Raw genomic sequence first — 14580 nt, 5'->3', positions numbered from 1 at the left:
GTTCCTGATAACCGAACAGTACCAATTCTTTTGATGAATCAATTGCATCATTTGCGTCAAAAAAAAAGACCACTGTCTACATATTTTTACTGTTGACTGTATTTTCAAAACATGGCCTTGGCCAAATGAATGGTAATGGTTCCCGTCTGGTAGATTTTGCTTCAATGAATGGTCTTGTGATTGGTGGTAGTCTTTTCCCACATAAGACCATCCACAAATATACATGGACATCGCCAGACGGTAATACAAGAAACCAGATCGACCACATTTTGGTCAAAGCGAAATACCGGCATGAACTGCTAGACGTGCGGACATATAGAGGTGCAGACATCCACAGTGACCACAAACTCTTGGTCGGGAAATCCCGTATAGACCTCAAACGAGTCCCAAAACCCAAAAGGACGGTCAGACTCGATGTGGAAAAACTGAAAAGTACCCGTGTGCGTGCAACCTATGAGCTGGAGCTGCAGAAGCGCTTATATGATGCTCGAACTCTCACGGCTTCCATCGACTCGGATCCCTTGGAAGGAAAATGGATATTATTCCGGGATGCTATAATGAGCTCCGCAACTACTGCCTTAGGAGAGCGGCATACGCAATGGCCGGACTGGATGTCACCTCATACATGGGAGATGATTGAGAAGAGGAAGCTCCTGAAAGAATTGCGAGACAATGGTACATACAACCTACAGCGCAGCGCGGAATACCAGACAATGGACCGCGTGGTAAAGCGTTCTGCCCGCCGCGATAAGCGCCGACGCCTGGATGACCTCATTCGGGATGCGGAATCTGCTGCCTGCAAGAATAATCCAAGTGCTCTCTTCCGCATCACCAAAGCAATTTGCGGTAGGAAACGTCCAGTGGTCACTGCATTACGCAACTTTGACGGAGTGACAGTCACTGAACCTGCAAAGGTCCAGGAGCTATGGCGCCAACATTTCAGTGATGTCCTGAATCGCCCACCTCCATTGCATCCCTTCGATATTCCGTCGGAGATCACCGCCCTCGGAATCACTACTGCATCGGGATTCTGCGAAGATCCTCCAACAACTGCTGAAGTTAAAGAGGCTGTCAAAAGACTAAAGCGCAGGAAAGCCCCTGGAGATGATGGCATCCATGCAGAATTTCTGCTCTGCGGACTGAGCGCTGTATTGCCGTCCTTGTGTGACCTTCTGCGCGAGGTGTGGGAAAGGGAGCAGTGCCCCAAAGCCTGGAGGGATGGTACCGTTGTTACTCTGCACAAAAAGGGTAACCCACAAGACTGTAATAATTACAGAGGAATCACTCTCCTCAGCGTTCCCGGAAAGGTGTTGGCGCAGATTCTCCTGTACAGGATTAGAAGTCCCATGCTGGACGTTTTGCGTGCGCAGCAGAGTGGATTTGTCCCGGGGAAGTCCTGCTCAGAGCATATTTCAACTCTCCGATGCCTCTTGCAACAGTACCAAGAGATGAATATACCTGTTGCCTGCTGCTTCGTGGACTATGAAAAGGCATTTGACAGTCCTCATCGTGAATCTCTGTGGCAAATTCTGCTAGGCTATGGTGTCCCACGGAAACTGGTCACCGTGATAAGTGCTCTCTACACCAATACAGAGTGTCGCGTGAGAGCAGCCGGAACATCCTCTGACCTTTTTGAAAGCACGTCAGGAGTCAAGCAAGGATGTGTACTTGCGCCCTTTCTTTTTATCATCATGATGGATTTCATAATGCGTAAGACGGTTTGCCCCGACAGTGGGATACGCCTACATCATGATGACACAAGTGATCTATGCGAAGAAAGACTGTGCGACTTGGAGTATGCAGACGACGCAGTCGTGTTTGACTCGACGATCGAAAGGTTGGAGGTGACCGTGAACAGGCCAGCCGCGAACTCGATGCGTGTGGGTCTTCATCTGAATGCCGCTAAGACCAAATCCATGTGCAGTGCTGCTTGCATCGACGCTGACACTCCTCTGCGGGTTTCTGGTCTGCCCGTCGAGCTGCTGTCCAGATTCAAATACTTGGGTGCCACGGTTGCCGATGATGGTGGTATTTCTAGTGAGCTTGGAATCCGCATGGGTGTGGCGGGCTCTGCGTTCAACCAACTTGGAGTCGCCTGGAGGTCAAGGCTGTATTCTGTGAGGACCAAATGTCGTTTTTTTAACGCGTGCGTGCTACCTTTGCTCCTGTATGGCTGTGAGACATGGCATCTTACTAAGCTTCAAGAGTCTCGGCTTTTGAGCTTTGAGAACCGATGTCTCCGCAGAATCTTAGGGGTACATTGGTACGACCGCGTTACAAACACCCGAGTTCGTGAGCAGACACAACAGCCTTCGGTGATTGAAGTTATCACGAAGAGACGAATTACGTGGCTGGGACATGTATTCCGGATGCCGCCAAAGAGTGCGGCACTTCGTACCCTTGTGGCACAGCCTCAAGGGTTCCGTCGCCGTGGCCGGCCCTCCCTCACCCTGCAGCGATGCTACAAAAGCGACCTACGTGCTGCAGGTCTGACATGGCGGGAGGCACAGGAGTTGGCGATGGACCGAGGGAAGTGGCGCCAACTTGTGCTTGCCCTATGCCCCAATGTTGGGACGTGACAGGGTGAAAGAAGAAGAAGAAGAAGTATTTTTATATCACGTTTGTATCGGTCACTTTTATTAACTACTAAATATTTTAATTAATTTATAATTGTGATGTCCATGATATTGTAAAAATATTTTAATCAAATTAATAAACAAAATAACCATCGTATATTTTATACACTCTGTATAACAAATCAGTATGAGAAATACTCGGAAACAAGACGTAAGAATTCTATCGCGCTTAAGTAGCGGCCGGCTCATATACAGGGGGGAGTTAAATACTAAATATTGTTATGGCCGCACTACGTTATGATCTTGTATGTCTCGCAGCGGGTAATGGAGGAGGACCCTGTCACATGAAGCGACCAGATAAATGGATTTTACCAGGAGTAGGTATTTTCGTCAGAAGGCTCTGCGAAAAAAAAGCGTGAAAGGATCAAAGAAAATATAAAAATATCACAATTTTTCTATCTGTGTATCAATTTATTTGGTTTAGGATTTTCTCACATTTTTTAAATGCAGTTTAATACCAGGTAGATAGAGACAGAGATATTTTGCGATAATTGTACAACTGGAAAATTATTTGTCCAATTTTATAGCTTTTTTTTAGCTTTTGGTAAGGGGGATCATAAATATGCCAACAGAGAACCTAGCGGAAAAATACGAAGCTTGCAATTTAAAAGTTGCAAAATAAAAAAGACACATTAAATTTTTTATAAAAATCGGTGTTTTTTAAAATAAATATAAAATAATTACAAGATAAAAAGAACTTTTTATATACAACGTTTTTAAATTTTCTATTGAATTATTATGCTCAATATGCTCAAACTTGTACTTGGCATGAAGTAAATAAAAGAACAAACAAACAAACAAATATAGAATACTGAAATATCATTTTGATATTTCATTTTGATTTCCATAGTAACGCACGTATATAATTATTAATAATTTAGTTGATAGGACCACGCCGCTTAGCAACCAATAATAGTCTTTTACTTTTTACGGATTTTTCTGAAATAACTTTCCATACAAAACGGAATTAACTGAAAATGACTTCAATTCTGCTTGAAGATGGCTAAAAGTAATTAAAGAATGCATTGGGATCGTGTTCTGATAAATTCTAAAAGTTTAAAATGTCTAGCTAGTCAGGAAGTTAGTTAAAAATCGATTGCAAGATTTGCACTGGACAAACAAGAATACGAGCTAATAAAAACGTTGTAAAATATTAAAACTATGAATTAGTCAAAAATCTAAGCCGTAAAAAATTGAAAACTTAATAAACTAAATTTTAATAATAAATATAACCATAAAAATAATATAATAATAACGTAATCTTTGTACCAAATATGTGACAAATTCACATTTTTTACAGTTGTAAGTTTATCTTTGACATAAAAAAAAACTTTTTGATGTTTTATTAATTAATTTATTTATTAATTAATACAGTTGAAATTGTAAATAATCAAAAAAAAAACTCAAATTGCAAGCTTCGTATTTTTCCGCTAGGTTCTCTGTTGGCATATACGATCCCCTTTTTACATTTAGTTAATAAACATAGCTAAATTTAATTTTAATAAATATTATTTATTATACCAATGCGATGGAAAAGCACTTACAGAATCGGAATCAAGAAACATTTCAATAAAGTAAAAATAGAGGGTACCGACTTTGAAACTAACCACATAATTATTCTATATAATATTGTTCAAAGTTTACAGAACCAAGGAATATATTATAAATACAAGATAATTATTATAATATTATAGATCAGCAAAAAACATCAAACGTTTTACTGATAAAGTATAACTCAGTCTAGTGGTTGTAAGCTGTGTCAAGTCACATAGTATTGATTTCTTGCTTGTAAATAGATTGATATTCACAAATTAATAATAGGTTCTTATTACAAAGACGAATAGAAAATTTAATTTATTACCGAATGATTGAAAATCGTAAATGGACAATATTACAATGGCGAATCGTAGCCGCAACAATTCAAATCTTGTCTGTCACAAAGGGACGACTGGGTAATAAAAACAGTCTGGTTGCGAATTAACAGTGTTATATGTTTTGTACTTTACGCATTAGATTGTCAAAGAGAAATGCGATTGCTTTGTTTGCGATGTATCTACTTGCCTAGAAGAATCTGTACGGTATTAAGCCAGTACGATGTATTACTTTCTACAACTGGTTCCAAATCAATGGCTATGCATGCACACGATCATTTTATTTTATCAGTGGCGATGGGTGGAGTAAGGCTGTGGAAATTCGATATAAATTGAGCACGCTACATTTTGTCAGTCATACTTTTTTCTTTCATTGAACTAAAAATACAAAATGTAGATGATATTGGTTAATTTTTGAAATTCAATTAAACCCTGTCTAGATAAAGCCATTATTAGTAGAAGTAACCTGTGGAGATCGGTTACATGTAAATTGTACGTAAAACATTTGACCGTAGCAAAGTTCGCAGTAAGCTTTCCATCGGAAAGAGATGACCGTAAACTATACGGTTTCCAATGTTATTAGATTCAATATGAACATTAATTCAATCTTCATAGCCGGTTTTGGCAAAATTTATGAATTCAAGAATGAAAACGTAACCTAACCTAACCTACCTTAATCTAAGCTAACCTAAAAAATAATCCAGTATATCGGCTATTTTCAAAATTTATTTGCCACTGCCTTCCCGTAAGCCGACAAGAACCGTGTTTTATTTAGACATGAATTTTGTCTCAGTACTACACGACCCAGAGAGGTTGAACAGTTTTTATTAATATACGACCATATATTATTTCTGATACAACATTTCACGATGAAGTATGATACGGCGAACTGCATACGTAGATATTTCCGGACACCGTGGAGATCGGACAAAAATAATTAACACTTTTTCAGCCATTCTTATTGATTGTTTTCATTGAACCACAAATTGCAGATGAATTTTAAAATTCGGTTAAACCATGCCTAAGCCAAACCATAATAGATAAAAAAAACGTTCTTCTATCCATAAAATATAAAGTTATGTATGATTTAATGGCATAATTTTTGATATTTTAAAGATATTTAGACAGATATTTTGTACCTATCTAATACCTATTATGGCTCGCTTTAAGCAGAGTTTAAATGAATTGTAAATAATTACAAGATAAAAAGAACTTTTCATATACAACGTTTTTAAATTTTCTGTTGAATCGTATAAACGACAATTATATGTATTAATAATTAAGGACAAATCATTTTTTTGCTATTTTGCAACAAACAAACAAATATAGAATACTGAAATGTCATTTTGATTTCCATAGTAACGCACGTATACAACGTTCATATACAACGTTTTTAAATTTTCTGTTGAATCATATAAACTTGACTTGACTAGCTTAAACGATCAAAAAAAATGTGCTTGATAGAAATACTGAATAAATATAGAATACTGAAATGTCATTTTGACATTTCATACCTATTGAATTCCATAGTAACGCTCATATATATAATATATATTAATAATTTAGTTGCTAGGACCCCAGACCCCTACCAACCCATAGTAGTGTTTTACTGTTAACGGATTTCTTCCGAAATAACTTTCCATACAAAACAGAATTAAGTGAAAATGAATTCAATTCTACTTAAAGATGGCTAAAAGTATTAAAAAATGCATTGGCATCGTGTTCTGATATATTCTAAAAGTTTCAAATATCTAGCTAGTCGGGAAGTTAGTTAAAAATCGATTGCAAGATTTGTACTGGATAGACAACCACCGAACAAATAAGAATACGACCTAATAAAAACGTTGTAAAAACTAACGAATAACATCTGCAATATTTACATATTCTTAGTTCAATGAAAAGAAATAAGTTTCACTGAAAAACTTTAGTGTGCACTATTTATGTCGGATAATATATACACCCTACAAGTCCACTACTGCATTTTCTAGGATTCTAGTTTTTATATTATTTCAAATCAAATAAAATATGTCTCTAATTCATAATGTCTCATTTCATCAGGCCGACTTTGATTCTCATTCAAATCTTCGTATTCAGTATGTGGATAAGTACAGAGTACATTAAACATAATGTCATCGTGTCTAACTGAGGCAGTCCAACCTTTTTCTATTCTCTCTAAATTCTTTCTTTAAACACCACAGTGCATATCTGTGACATCGGTACCATGCGGCTCCGTATCATGATATCAGAGTAAGCATGTAAAATATTTTCTTTCAGACACGCTTTAACCATCATGGAAGGCGGCCCTGTGTATCCAAGGATGTACCTACATGATGCTGGAGATGGAAAACTTAAAATAACTGAATTATCTACTAGTAATATGGTTACTTATTGCAGTGCTTCTCAAGGGTTTTAGCGTCACAGCCATACTGATCAAATTATAAAATATTCGAGGTACACAAGAAGGTATATGAACCTATATTTTTTTTCAAACACTTATTTTTTAAAATATCAGATCGAAGAGTTTGAAATCTAAAGGACATAATCTTTATTATATCGTATAACACTTGATGGCGATCCCACGAATTGGAAGCCATATAAAAAATGCGATCAACGTTTCTAAATTAGGAACCTATACATTATTTTCTACACAGGGACCGTTTTTTAAACCTAGAAAATGTATGCCTCCAAATTGTGAGTAAAGCCAATTTATATATTTTATAAAAAACAACAAAGAACAAAAATGAACCAAAAGTGCGAGTGAGTAAGCATTCGGTACGCTTATGTCTCCGCACTATGCGTAAGAGTAAGATAGAATCTCTACGGCTGAATTAAATATTTTTTATAAACGTCGCCGGTAAATATGGATTGAATTATTACATTTATTCAAAAACTGCGAGCACGTGTTGCTGAAATTTATTGTTTTTGTGTTAAATATAAAGTTAGTGGTAATTATTTTTAGTTATTTTAGTAGAACATAATATGGTTAACTATGTTGTGTTTAAATTTGGTAGCCGTCCTGATAAAAACATGATGGTATTTTCAATTCAATTTATTTATTTTTTAACATAATATTATGGACATTACAAATTATACATTTAAAACATTATAACGTTTCATAGTTAATAATAATAATAACAATTACAAGATAAAAAGAACTTTTTACATAACACGGTTTTAAATTTTTTGTTGAATCATATAAACTTGACAATTTTATTCTATGTATTAATAAATACTTTCTTTTTGTACTTGATAGAAATACTGAAAAATTAATATTATAGAATACTGTAATGTCATTTTGACATTTCATATTGATTTCCATAGTAATGCACGAATATATTAATAATTTAGTTGCTAGGACCCCTTAGCAACCAATAATATTGAGTAGTAAATATTACTTTTAACGAATTTCTTCGGAAACAAACAAAACAGAATTAACTGAAAATGAATTCAATTCTGCCTAAAGATGGCCAAAAGTATTAAAAGAATGCATTGTCGTCGTGTTCTGATATATTCTAAAGGTTTCAAATGTCTAGCTAGTCGGGAAGTTAGTTAAAAATCTTGGAAAAACCAGAAAAAATCTGTACCGGACAAACAAGAAAACGAGCTAATTAATAAAACATGATAAAATTGGGGTTCTACTGTGCGTTATACGTTATATGCCGAACAATAGCTGCTCTCTATATAAGTATTATTACTCTGAGATATCCATAATTTCGGGATGCTATGGAATGAAACAGTTAGTAGATTAAAAAAAAACAATTCGTCAATAATTTCGTGCAGGAGGAAGCCAAAGCCCAAGGGTTATAGTGCCACGAAGAAGAAGATTTTAATCAATAGTTAATACTAAATACAATTCATAATTATGCATACATAACAATTTATGAATATTATTTTTTTAATAAAATGATAATGTTGAGATGCAATGGTAAATAATGTGTATGTTAGTTCATCTTAGTCTATCGATAGATGTCACTGTTTGTCTCTTTTTGCATGGTGGCTCGAAGGCCCATCTTTGTTTTATGGCTTTTGCCGCTAATGACCTCGACTTGGCGCCACGTCTGCGTTGATTAAATTTTCTAGATAGTTATTAACGATACAGCTAATTAAATTTAACACACTAAAACTAAAATTCATATTTTAAAAACAGTTATACAACACAGAATATTATCTAATGTTAATTGAGGTGAAAAAAAGATACATATAAAAACATGATACAACAATGATAATACGTAACGTAGACTGTTGACAGAGTTTAAAACAAAATCTACCTTACTGGGTACCAGTAGCGAGGGATGGAGGTAGACAGTTAAGATTCGACATAAATAGTCTATACTAAACTTTGTCAATCAAACGTATTTGTTTTAATTTAACTAATACAACAATGTGTAGATAGTGTTTGTTAGATTTAAAAATTCAATGAAACCCAGCCTAATCCAAGCCTTAGTAGATAAAAATCAAAAAAATATCTAAATGCATGGTATACATGTTTACAACATTACATACATATTTTTATCGATTATGGTTTGGTTTAGGCATGGCTTAAAGAATTAAAAAAAAAACTAACAAACACTATCTATACATTGCAGTTTTAATTCAACAAAAACAAATAAGTATGACTGAAAAGGTGTGCATTATTTTGTCGAATTGCCCATAGCATACCTAAACTGCTATGGTTTGGTTTAGGTAGGGTTTAATTGAATTTTAAAAACTAACCAGCATGATGTGCAAATTAAATTCTTAGTTCAATAAAAACAAATAATTATGACTGACAAAGCTTAATATAGCCAGGCGGAAGGACTGCGAATTTCAGAGCGAGGAATCACATTTGTGCAACATATACGACGCAGCATATTATTAGCAAGGATGGGTGTGTTCAGTAATGGCTATCTCTGTCTTCAGAGTGCCATGTCTAACGTTCTTAAAACCTAAATAAATATTACTGCCATATTAACAAAATATTTTTTAAATACCCTATGTACTAGTTACTTATTCCACATATTATATTAATAATCAAGACCGGTTTCATTCGCTTCAATGCGATATTGTCAACTGACTTGAATCGGATAAAACCGGTCCTGGTTAATATCAAATAATGTGGAATAAAGACTGCATATTGTTGTGTTTTATTATATTTAATATAATGTCTTTCTACCATATTAAAAAATATAAAAACCATAGGATTAATATTTTACCGGCGCACAGCTCTGCGACACGTGTGCGGCGCCTCTTTGACAAAAGCGTCCAATAAATTACTATCCGAGAGCCGTGCAACGGGACGCATTAACGGGCTCGTAAAATCATACGCAGAACTTCCTTTCGCCAAATGCCTGCAATTCATTATCATGCACTTCTTAACGGCACTAAAACAATCAACACGATACAAAATCATAAAATATAATATCGGTATATGCAAAATGAATAATATTAATTCAGTATTGGATGAAATTGCAAACTCATGTATGCTTGGTCACAACTACACAAAATCGTAGTGAAAAAAAGAATTGAAATATAGAAAATGCGAAGCATCCTTAGCAATGAATCCTTATTCAATTTCCTGAATACTTGATACCTGAAACAATAATAAGTATATAAGTTTTACTTATTTTCAATGAAATTGTTTGAATTCGAATCATTTGAATGAGAAGTATTCAACAGTATCACTAAGCAATATGAATTATTTGCCCTGTGTATTAAATTTTATTACAGTATATATGTACCTCTTCGTTTTTCCTGAATTCCTGTGGCGAATAGTCACTATGTGTAAGCATTGCCTTATTACTGAATTTTATTGAAATTATCACTCGTTGGGCGTACAAAATGAACATATTATTCAACGTTAGTGTCAATATATAAATAGATTATACCTATTTATTTAAAAAACCTCTTCATTTTTTCTGAATTCCTAATACCAGGCAAACACCTAAATGCATGGTAAGCATGGACAAATTACTTAATTTTGTTGAAAAGTTGATTCCCTATATTCTAGAATGAACGTATTCAAACACCGCGGTCGTAAGATAACCACAATTGGATCGCGTTATGCACTAATTACAGTATTGATTATTTTATGGTATTGCCATGGCCCCCACAAATAGGGGGGGAGGTGTGACATGGCTCTAGCCTGCGGGCTCGGACTTAGGAGGGGCCCGGCGTGGCAGTGCAATCAGTTAAGTGAGATCAACTTCGCAAAGTCATGTTCCATAAAATGGCGACTGCCATCCAAATTATATTTTATTTATATTCTGTGGTTATACCAGATAAAGAAACAAACGAGGGTTTGCGATATAATAGAGTTTGCTAAAATCCTCGAATGGAAATGGACTGGACACATAGCTAGAAGAAAGGACGATCGTTCGACAAATTTAGACATTCAGTGGTATCCAAGAGGTACAAAACGTCCTCAAGGTAGACCCAGAGACTGCCGGATCGATAAAATGATAAAGTTCTGCGGAAGTACGTAGCAACGCAATGCACAGGACCGAGAGAAGTGGAATCAGCTTAGAGAGGCCTTCATCCATCAGTGGATAGGTTCAGGCTGATGATGATGAGACTGGAACAGTCAGATAATCATAAACAAACTGTGGCGGTCAACAATCCTATGCCGTGTCAGCAAATCCTTCATGATTAAAACAACGCGTTGATCTGCAAGTTGACCAATTTTCTCATATCACTTCATCCACGATTAGCAAAGTCTGTAAGTGTGACATGCGCCGATGAGGGTCGATAAGCCCAAGCCTTGTCAGCAAAACTTTGCAAGGTGACAGTCAGAATATCACCCAATTGTGACCTACATAATATATTTCAATAAATAGCGGGTCACAGTTGATGGAATAATAGTACTCACGATCAGCAGGCCTCGGACGATGGCACTCTACCAAAACGCCTCGGACTTAGTACCTACTTTCTATCGTAACGTCACGAGCTGAATAGTCATTGTATTTATTAATTATTAGTAAATAAATGCTATATCGATCCACTCAACAACCTCTGGTCTATTCATTTCCAATACATTTATCCTTGCCAAAAAACTATAATATTATCTTGTGATCATGGAAATAGTCGGACATCATTTTTTTTGTTAAATATCTTGTCTTTTATTTAATTAAATATCTTTTATAAAAAAGTGAAATTTAATATTTTAATATGCTCAGTAAAACAATGAAGATGAAACAAAATGCAAAAATAAATAAGTAAATATAGCTTGATTGTTCCTCCAACACCCACCATGTCTCCACACTTAATATGCAGGGGTATAACATGACGTAACGAACGTTAGGCGCCCCTCAAAGTTGTGCTGAGAGTGTATCAGGAGCAATTTCCCAAGACCTTTGTCAAGAGTGTGCGCGATTCTTGCTTTAATATGGTGAATTAATTGCCGTAAAATGTCGCAAATTTTTTGAAAGCTGAGAAATTTTCCCTTGTAGATATCATGTTGCAATAGCCGACCGGTCTAGCTAAGGGTCGGACCGACTTGAGAATCTCTTCCCTTTCAACCGACATCATTCAACCGTCCTTCGACAGGCAACCTTCGCCACTGGCGTCTCGTAGCGGATAGACCATAGCTAATAATGATTTAGCTACAATAATATTATCAACATTGTATCTAAATATTCCAAAACGTATTATAATCCCACCTGACATACAAACACTAATTATTATGAACCCTCTAATGACATGTTAATAAACAGGTGTGAAGTTGATTGTATGTTCTCATTACGTACCCCAATAAGCAGTCAATAATTAATTATTGACGGAGTGTTGTTAATAGCGGCAACACCTTTGTTTGTCAAACACACGCAAGATTACAAACGGGGTGCAATCAAACCCCACTTCAAACGCCGCCTAATCACCTGTTAAATCACATGTTCGCGAAATCCTACTAATCTCTTGTCAAACGTATCGCATCGTTAACCCTCGTGTTGCTGATAAATGTGGATTACACCCCTAATTGTCACGTGTTTTATTAATAAATAAATAATATTGTAGTAGAGGCTATCAAAATGCTTGTCTATTACAAGTGGGAGCCTTATAAAAATTTATTATTATGACACTACAATCTAGATGGTAATTTTCTGGCATATTTTTACTGTGCTAGATTTGGTAGCTTGGTAAATATAATATTTTGTTGGTTAACGGATTGAAATTGAAATAATTCGCTTGTTATAAAAACGCCCACGCGATGACCGAGCGGCTCAAGCCTCAGGTTATTAATGACGTGGGTCCCAGGTTCGAGTTCTGGGTCTGGAAAATACACATATAGTTTTTCAATTTGTGTTTGTAGTCAGAGTATGGTCCTAATATGTTAAGTAAGTGGCTACATAGGCCCATAATAATAATATGATCCTCTAAGAATCGAACATGGTGAATTAGTAGTAAGTAGTATACAAATATATGTGCGACGAGCATACTCAAAAGAAGTGAAACTTTTTATTTTGCTCTCTATTTCAAAATACGTGGATTATAGGTACCAGACATAGTAAATTACATAACTATTTTTTGTGGGATATTAATTATGTATTAATTATTAGTATTTTTATTCACACGTCACTGTGGCCGTTTCTGGAACTAAAACTGTTGCAAAAAACACATGGCGTAATACTTAAATCGCAAACAGAGCCATGACGTAGATGTCAATATTTAGAAGCCGAACTGTAGGTACTTACCTAATTATAAAGCATTTTTCTACTATTATCTCCATGGCTTGGATTGGTTGGGGTTTTGTTCTGCAGAGTTCTCAAACGTGCTTTATACGTAAATAATTATAATCTATTTCTGACACAATCTTGTCATATAACGAAACGAAACGAAACGAAATATAATACAATTTCAATTACTGTTGTAATTTCTTCACGAGCACAACACTTTTCTGAAATAATGCTTAAAATAGGTTTTTCTCCCATTGAAACATAAAGGGTTGTATTAGCCCCCATGTCAAACAGAAGTCTAAAATCACACCCCCTCACGTGTTCACACCATCATAATATGGCACACTACGTGAAACGACAGTAGCAAAACATACCCCTTCTCTATCCTATAGATCTATCTATATAGATACGGACAATAAAAAATATAGTATTTTCAACATGTAGATTTTTATTATAAATTTTAATATTATTATGAACCTAACCTAACCTAACGAAATGGTGTTATTTTTAACTATCATGTCTGTTCACGGATATAAACAGTAAACAGAATATTACTTACCTATCTACATAATATTAGGTAAGTTGACTTTAAAATAAATAATACACAATATAATAATATTTGTTTATATAATTTTATAGATGCTTTGACTGAGACCCTTTGTAACATCTCTGCTTCTCGTGATTGAGGATCTATTATGTAGACCCTCTCTCCAATTATGTTTAAGAGCTTTACGATTTTACCGAGCTTTTTTGTATAAGTATGGATTCTTGAGTAACCGTAGGCCCGGAACATTATGTAGCTCTGTTAATACCGATCTACGTGCTGCAGATATAGATATACCTGCACGATACATCATTCCATACGATATCTGAATACTAAATTGGGTACCTTTTCCAGAAAAGGTTATATAATAGACATATCTCAAAAATCTGTAATAAAAGCAATGCCATTATTAGTGGACAACGCACTCAATACAGTAGCTAGCTAGTAAATTCGCGCATAGCGATATACGCACATGTATAGGTAGACGTCACGCATTTTCCATTATGCGATATCACGCATCGGGAATTTATAGCAATATAACCTTTATTGTAATGGCGTTAGAACAATGTTTCTAGAGTCAATGGATCATCTGGAAAAGAAAATGACACTCACTTTACTGTCGGGTCTGCCGAATGGCATAATCTGTTCTAACGCCATTACAATAAAGGTGATATTGCTATAAATTCCTGATGCTTTTTGTTAGGTCTGCCGAATGGTTCGGTTCGAACGGGTTCGCTCAAATGAACGTTGACATTAGAAACACTGTTCTAACGCCATTACAATAAAGGTCATATTGCTATAAATTCCCGATGCGTGATATCGCATAATGAAATTGCGTGACGTCTACTTATACATGCGAATGCGCGAATTTACTTGCTAGCTAC

At 35.6% G+C, this 14580-nt stretch overlaps 1 protein-coding gene across 1 annotated transcript; it reads left to right on the top strand.

Moving 5' to 3' along the window:
- The first annotated feature begins 557 nt into the window (after positions 1 to 557).
- On the top strand, positions 558 to 6792 carry LOC147069362 (uncharacterized). The gene is made up of 2 exons (XM_085950740.1): positions 558 to 1221; positions 6782 to 6792. The coding sequence occupies exons 1-2, from the start codon at positions 558 to 560 to the stop codon at positions 6790 to 6792; spliced, it is 675 nt and encodes a 224-aa protein (XP_085806866.1).
- The last annotated feature ends 7788 nt before the right edge of the window (positions 6793 to 14580 follow it).

The sequence above is a fragment of the Rhyacophila brunnea genome, unplaced genomic scaffold, assembly GCF_057557595.1.
Source record: "Rhyacophila brunnea isolate RB1 unplaced genomic scaffold, BYU_Rbru_1.0 scaffold_23, whole genome shotgun sequence".
Lineage (NCBI taxonomy): Eukaryota > Metazoa > Arthropoda > Insecta > Trichoptera > Rhyacophilidae > Rhyacophila > Rhyacophila brunnea.
This window is presented reverse-complemented; position numbering and strand designations above follow the sequence as displayed.

Excerpts from the sequence above, each read along its gene's own strand:
- LOC147069362 (XM_085950740.1), top strand. The coding sequence starts at position 558 with ATGAGCTCCGCAACTACTGCCTTAGGAGAGCGGCATACGCAATGGCCG.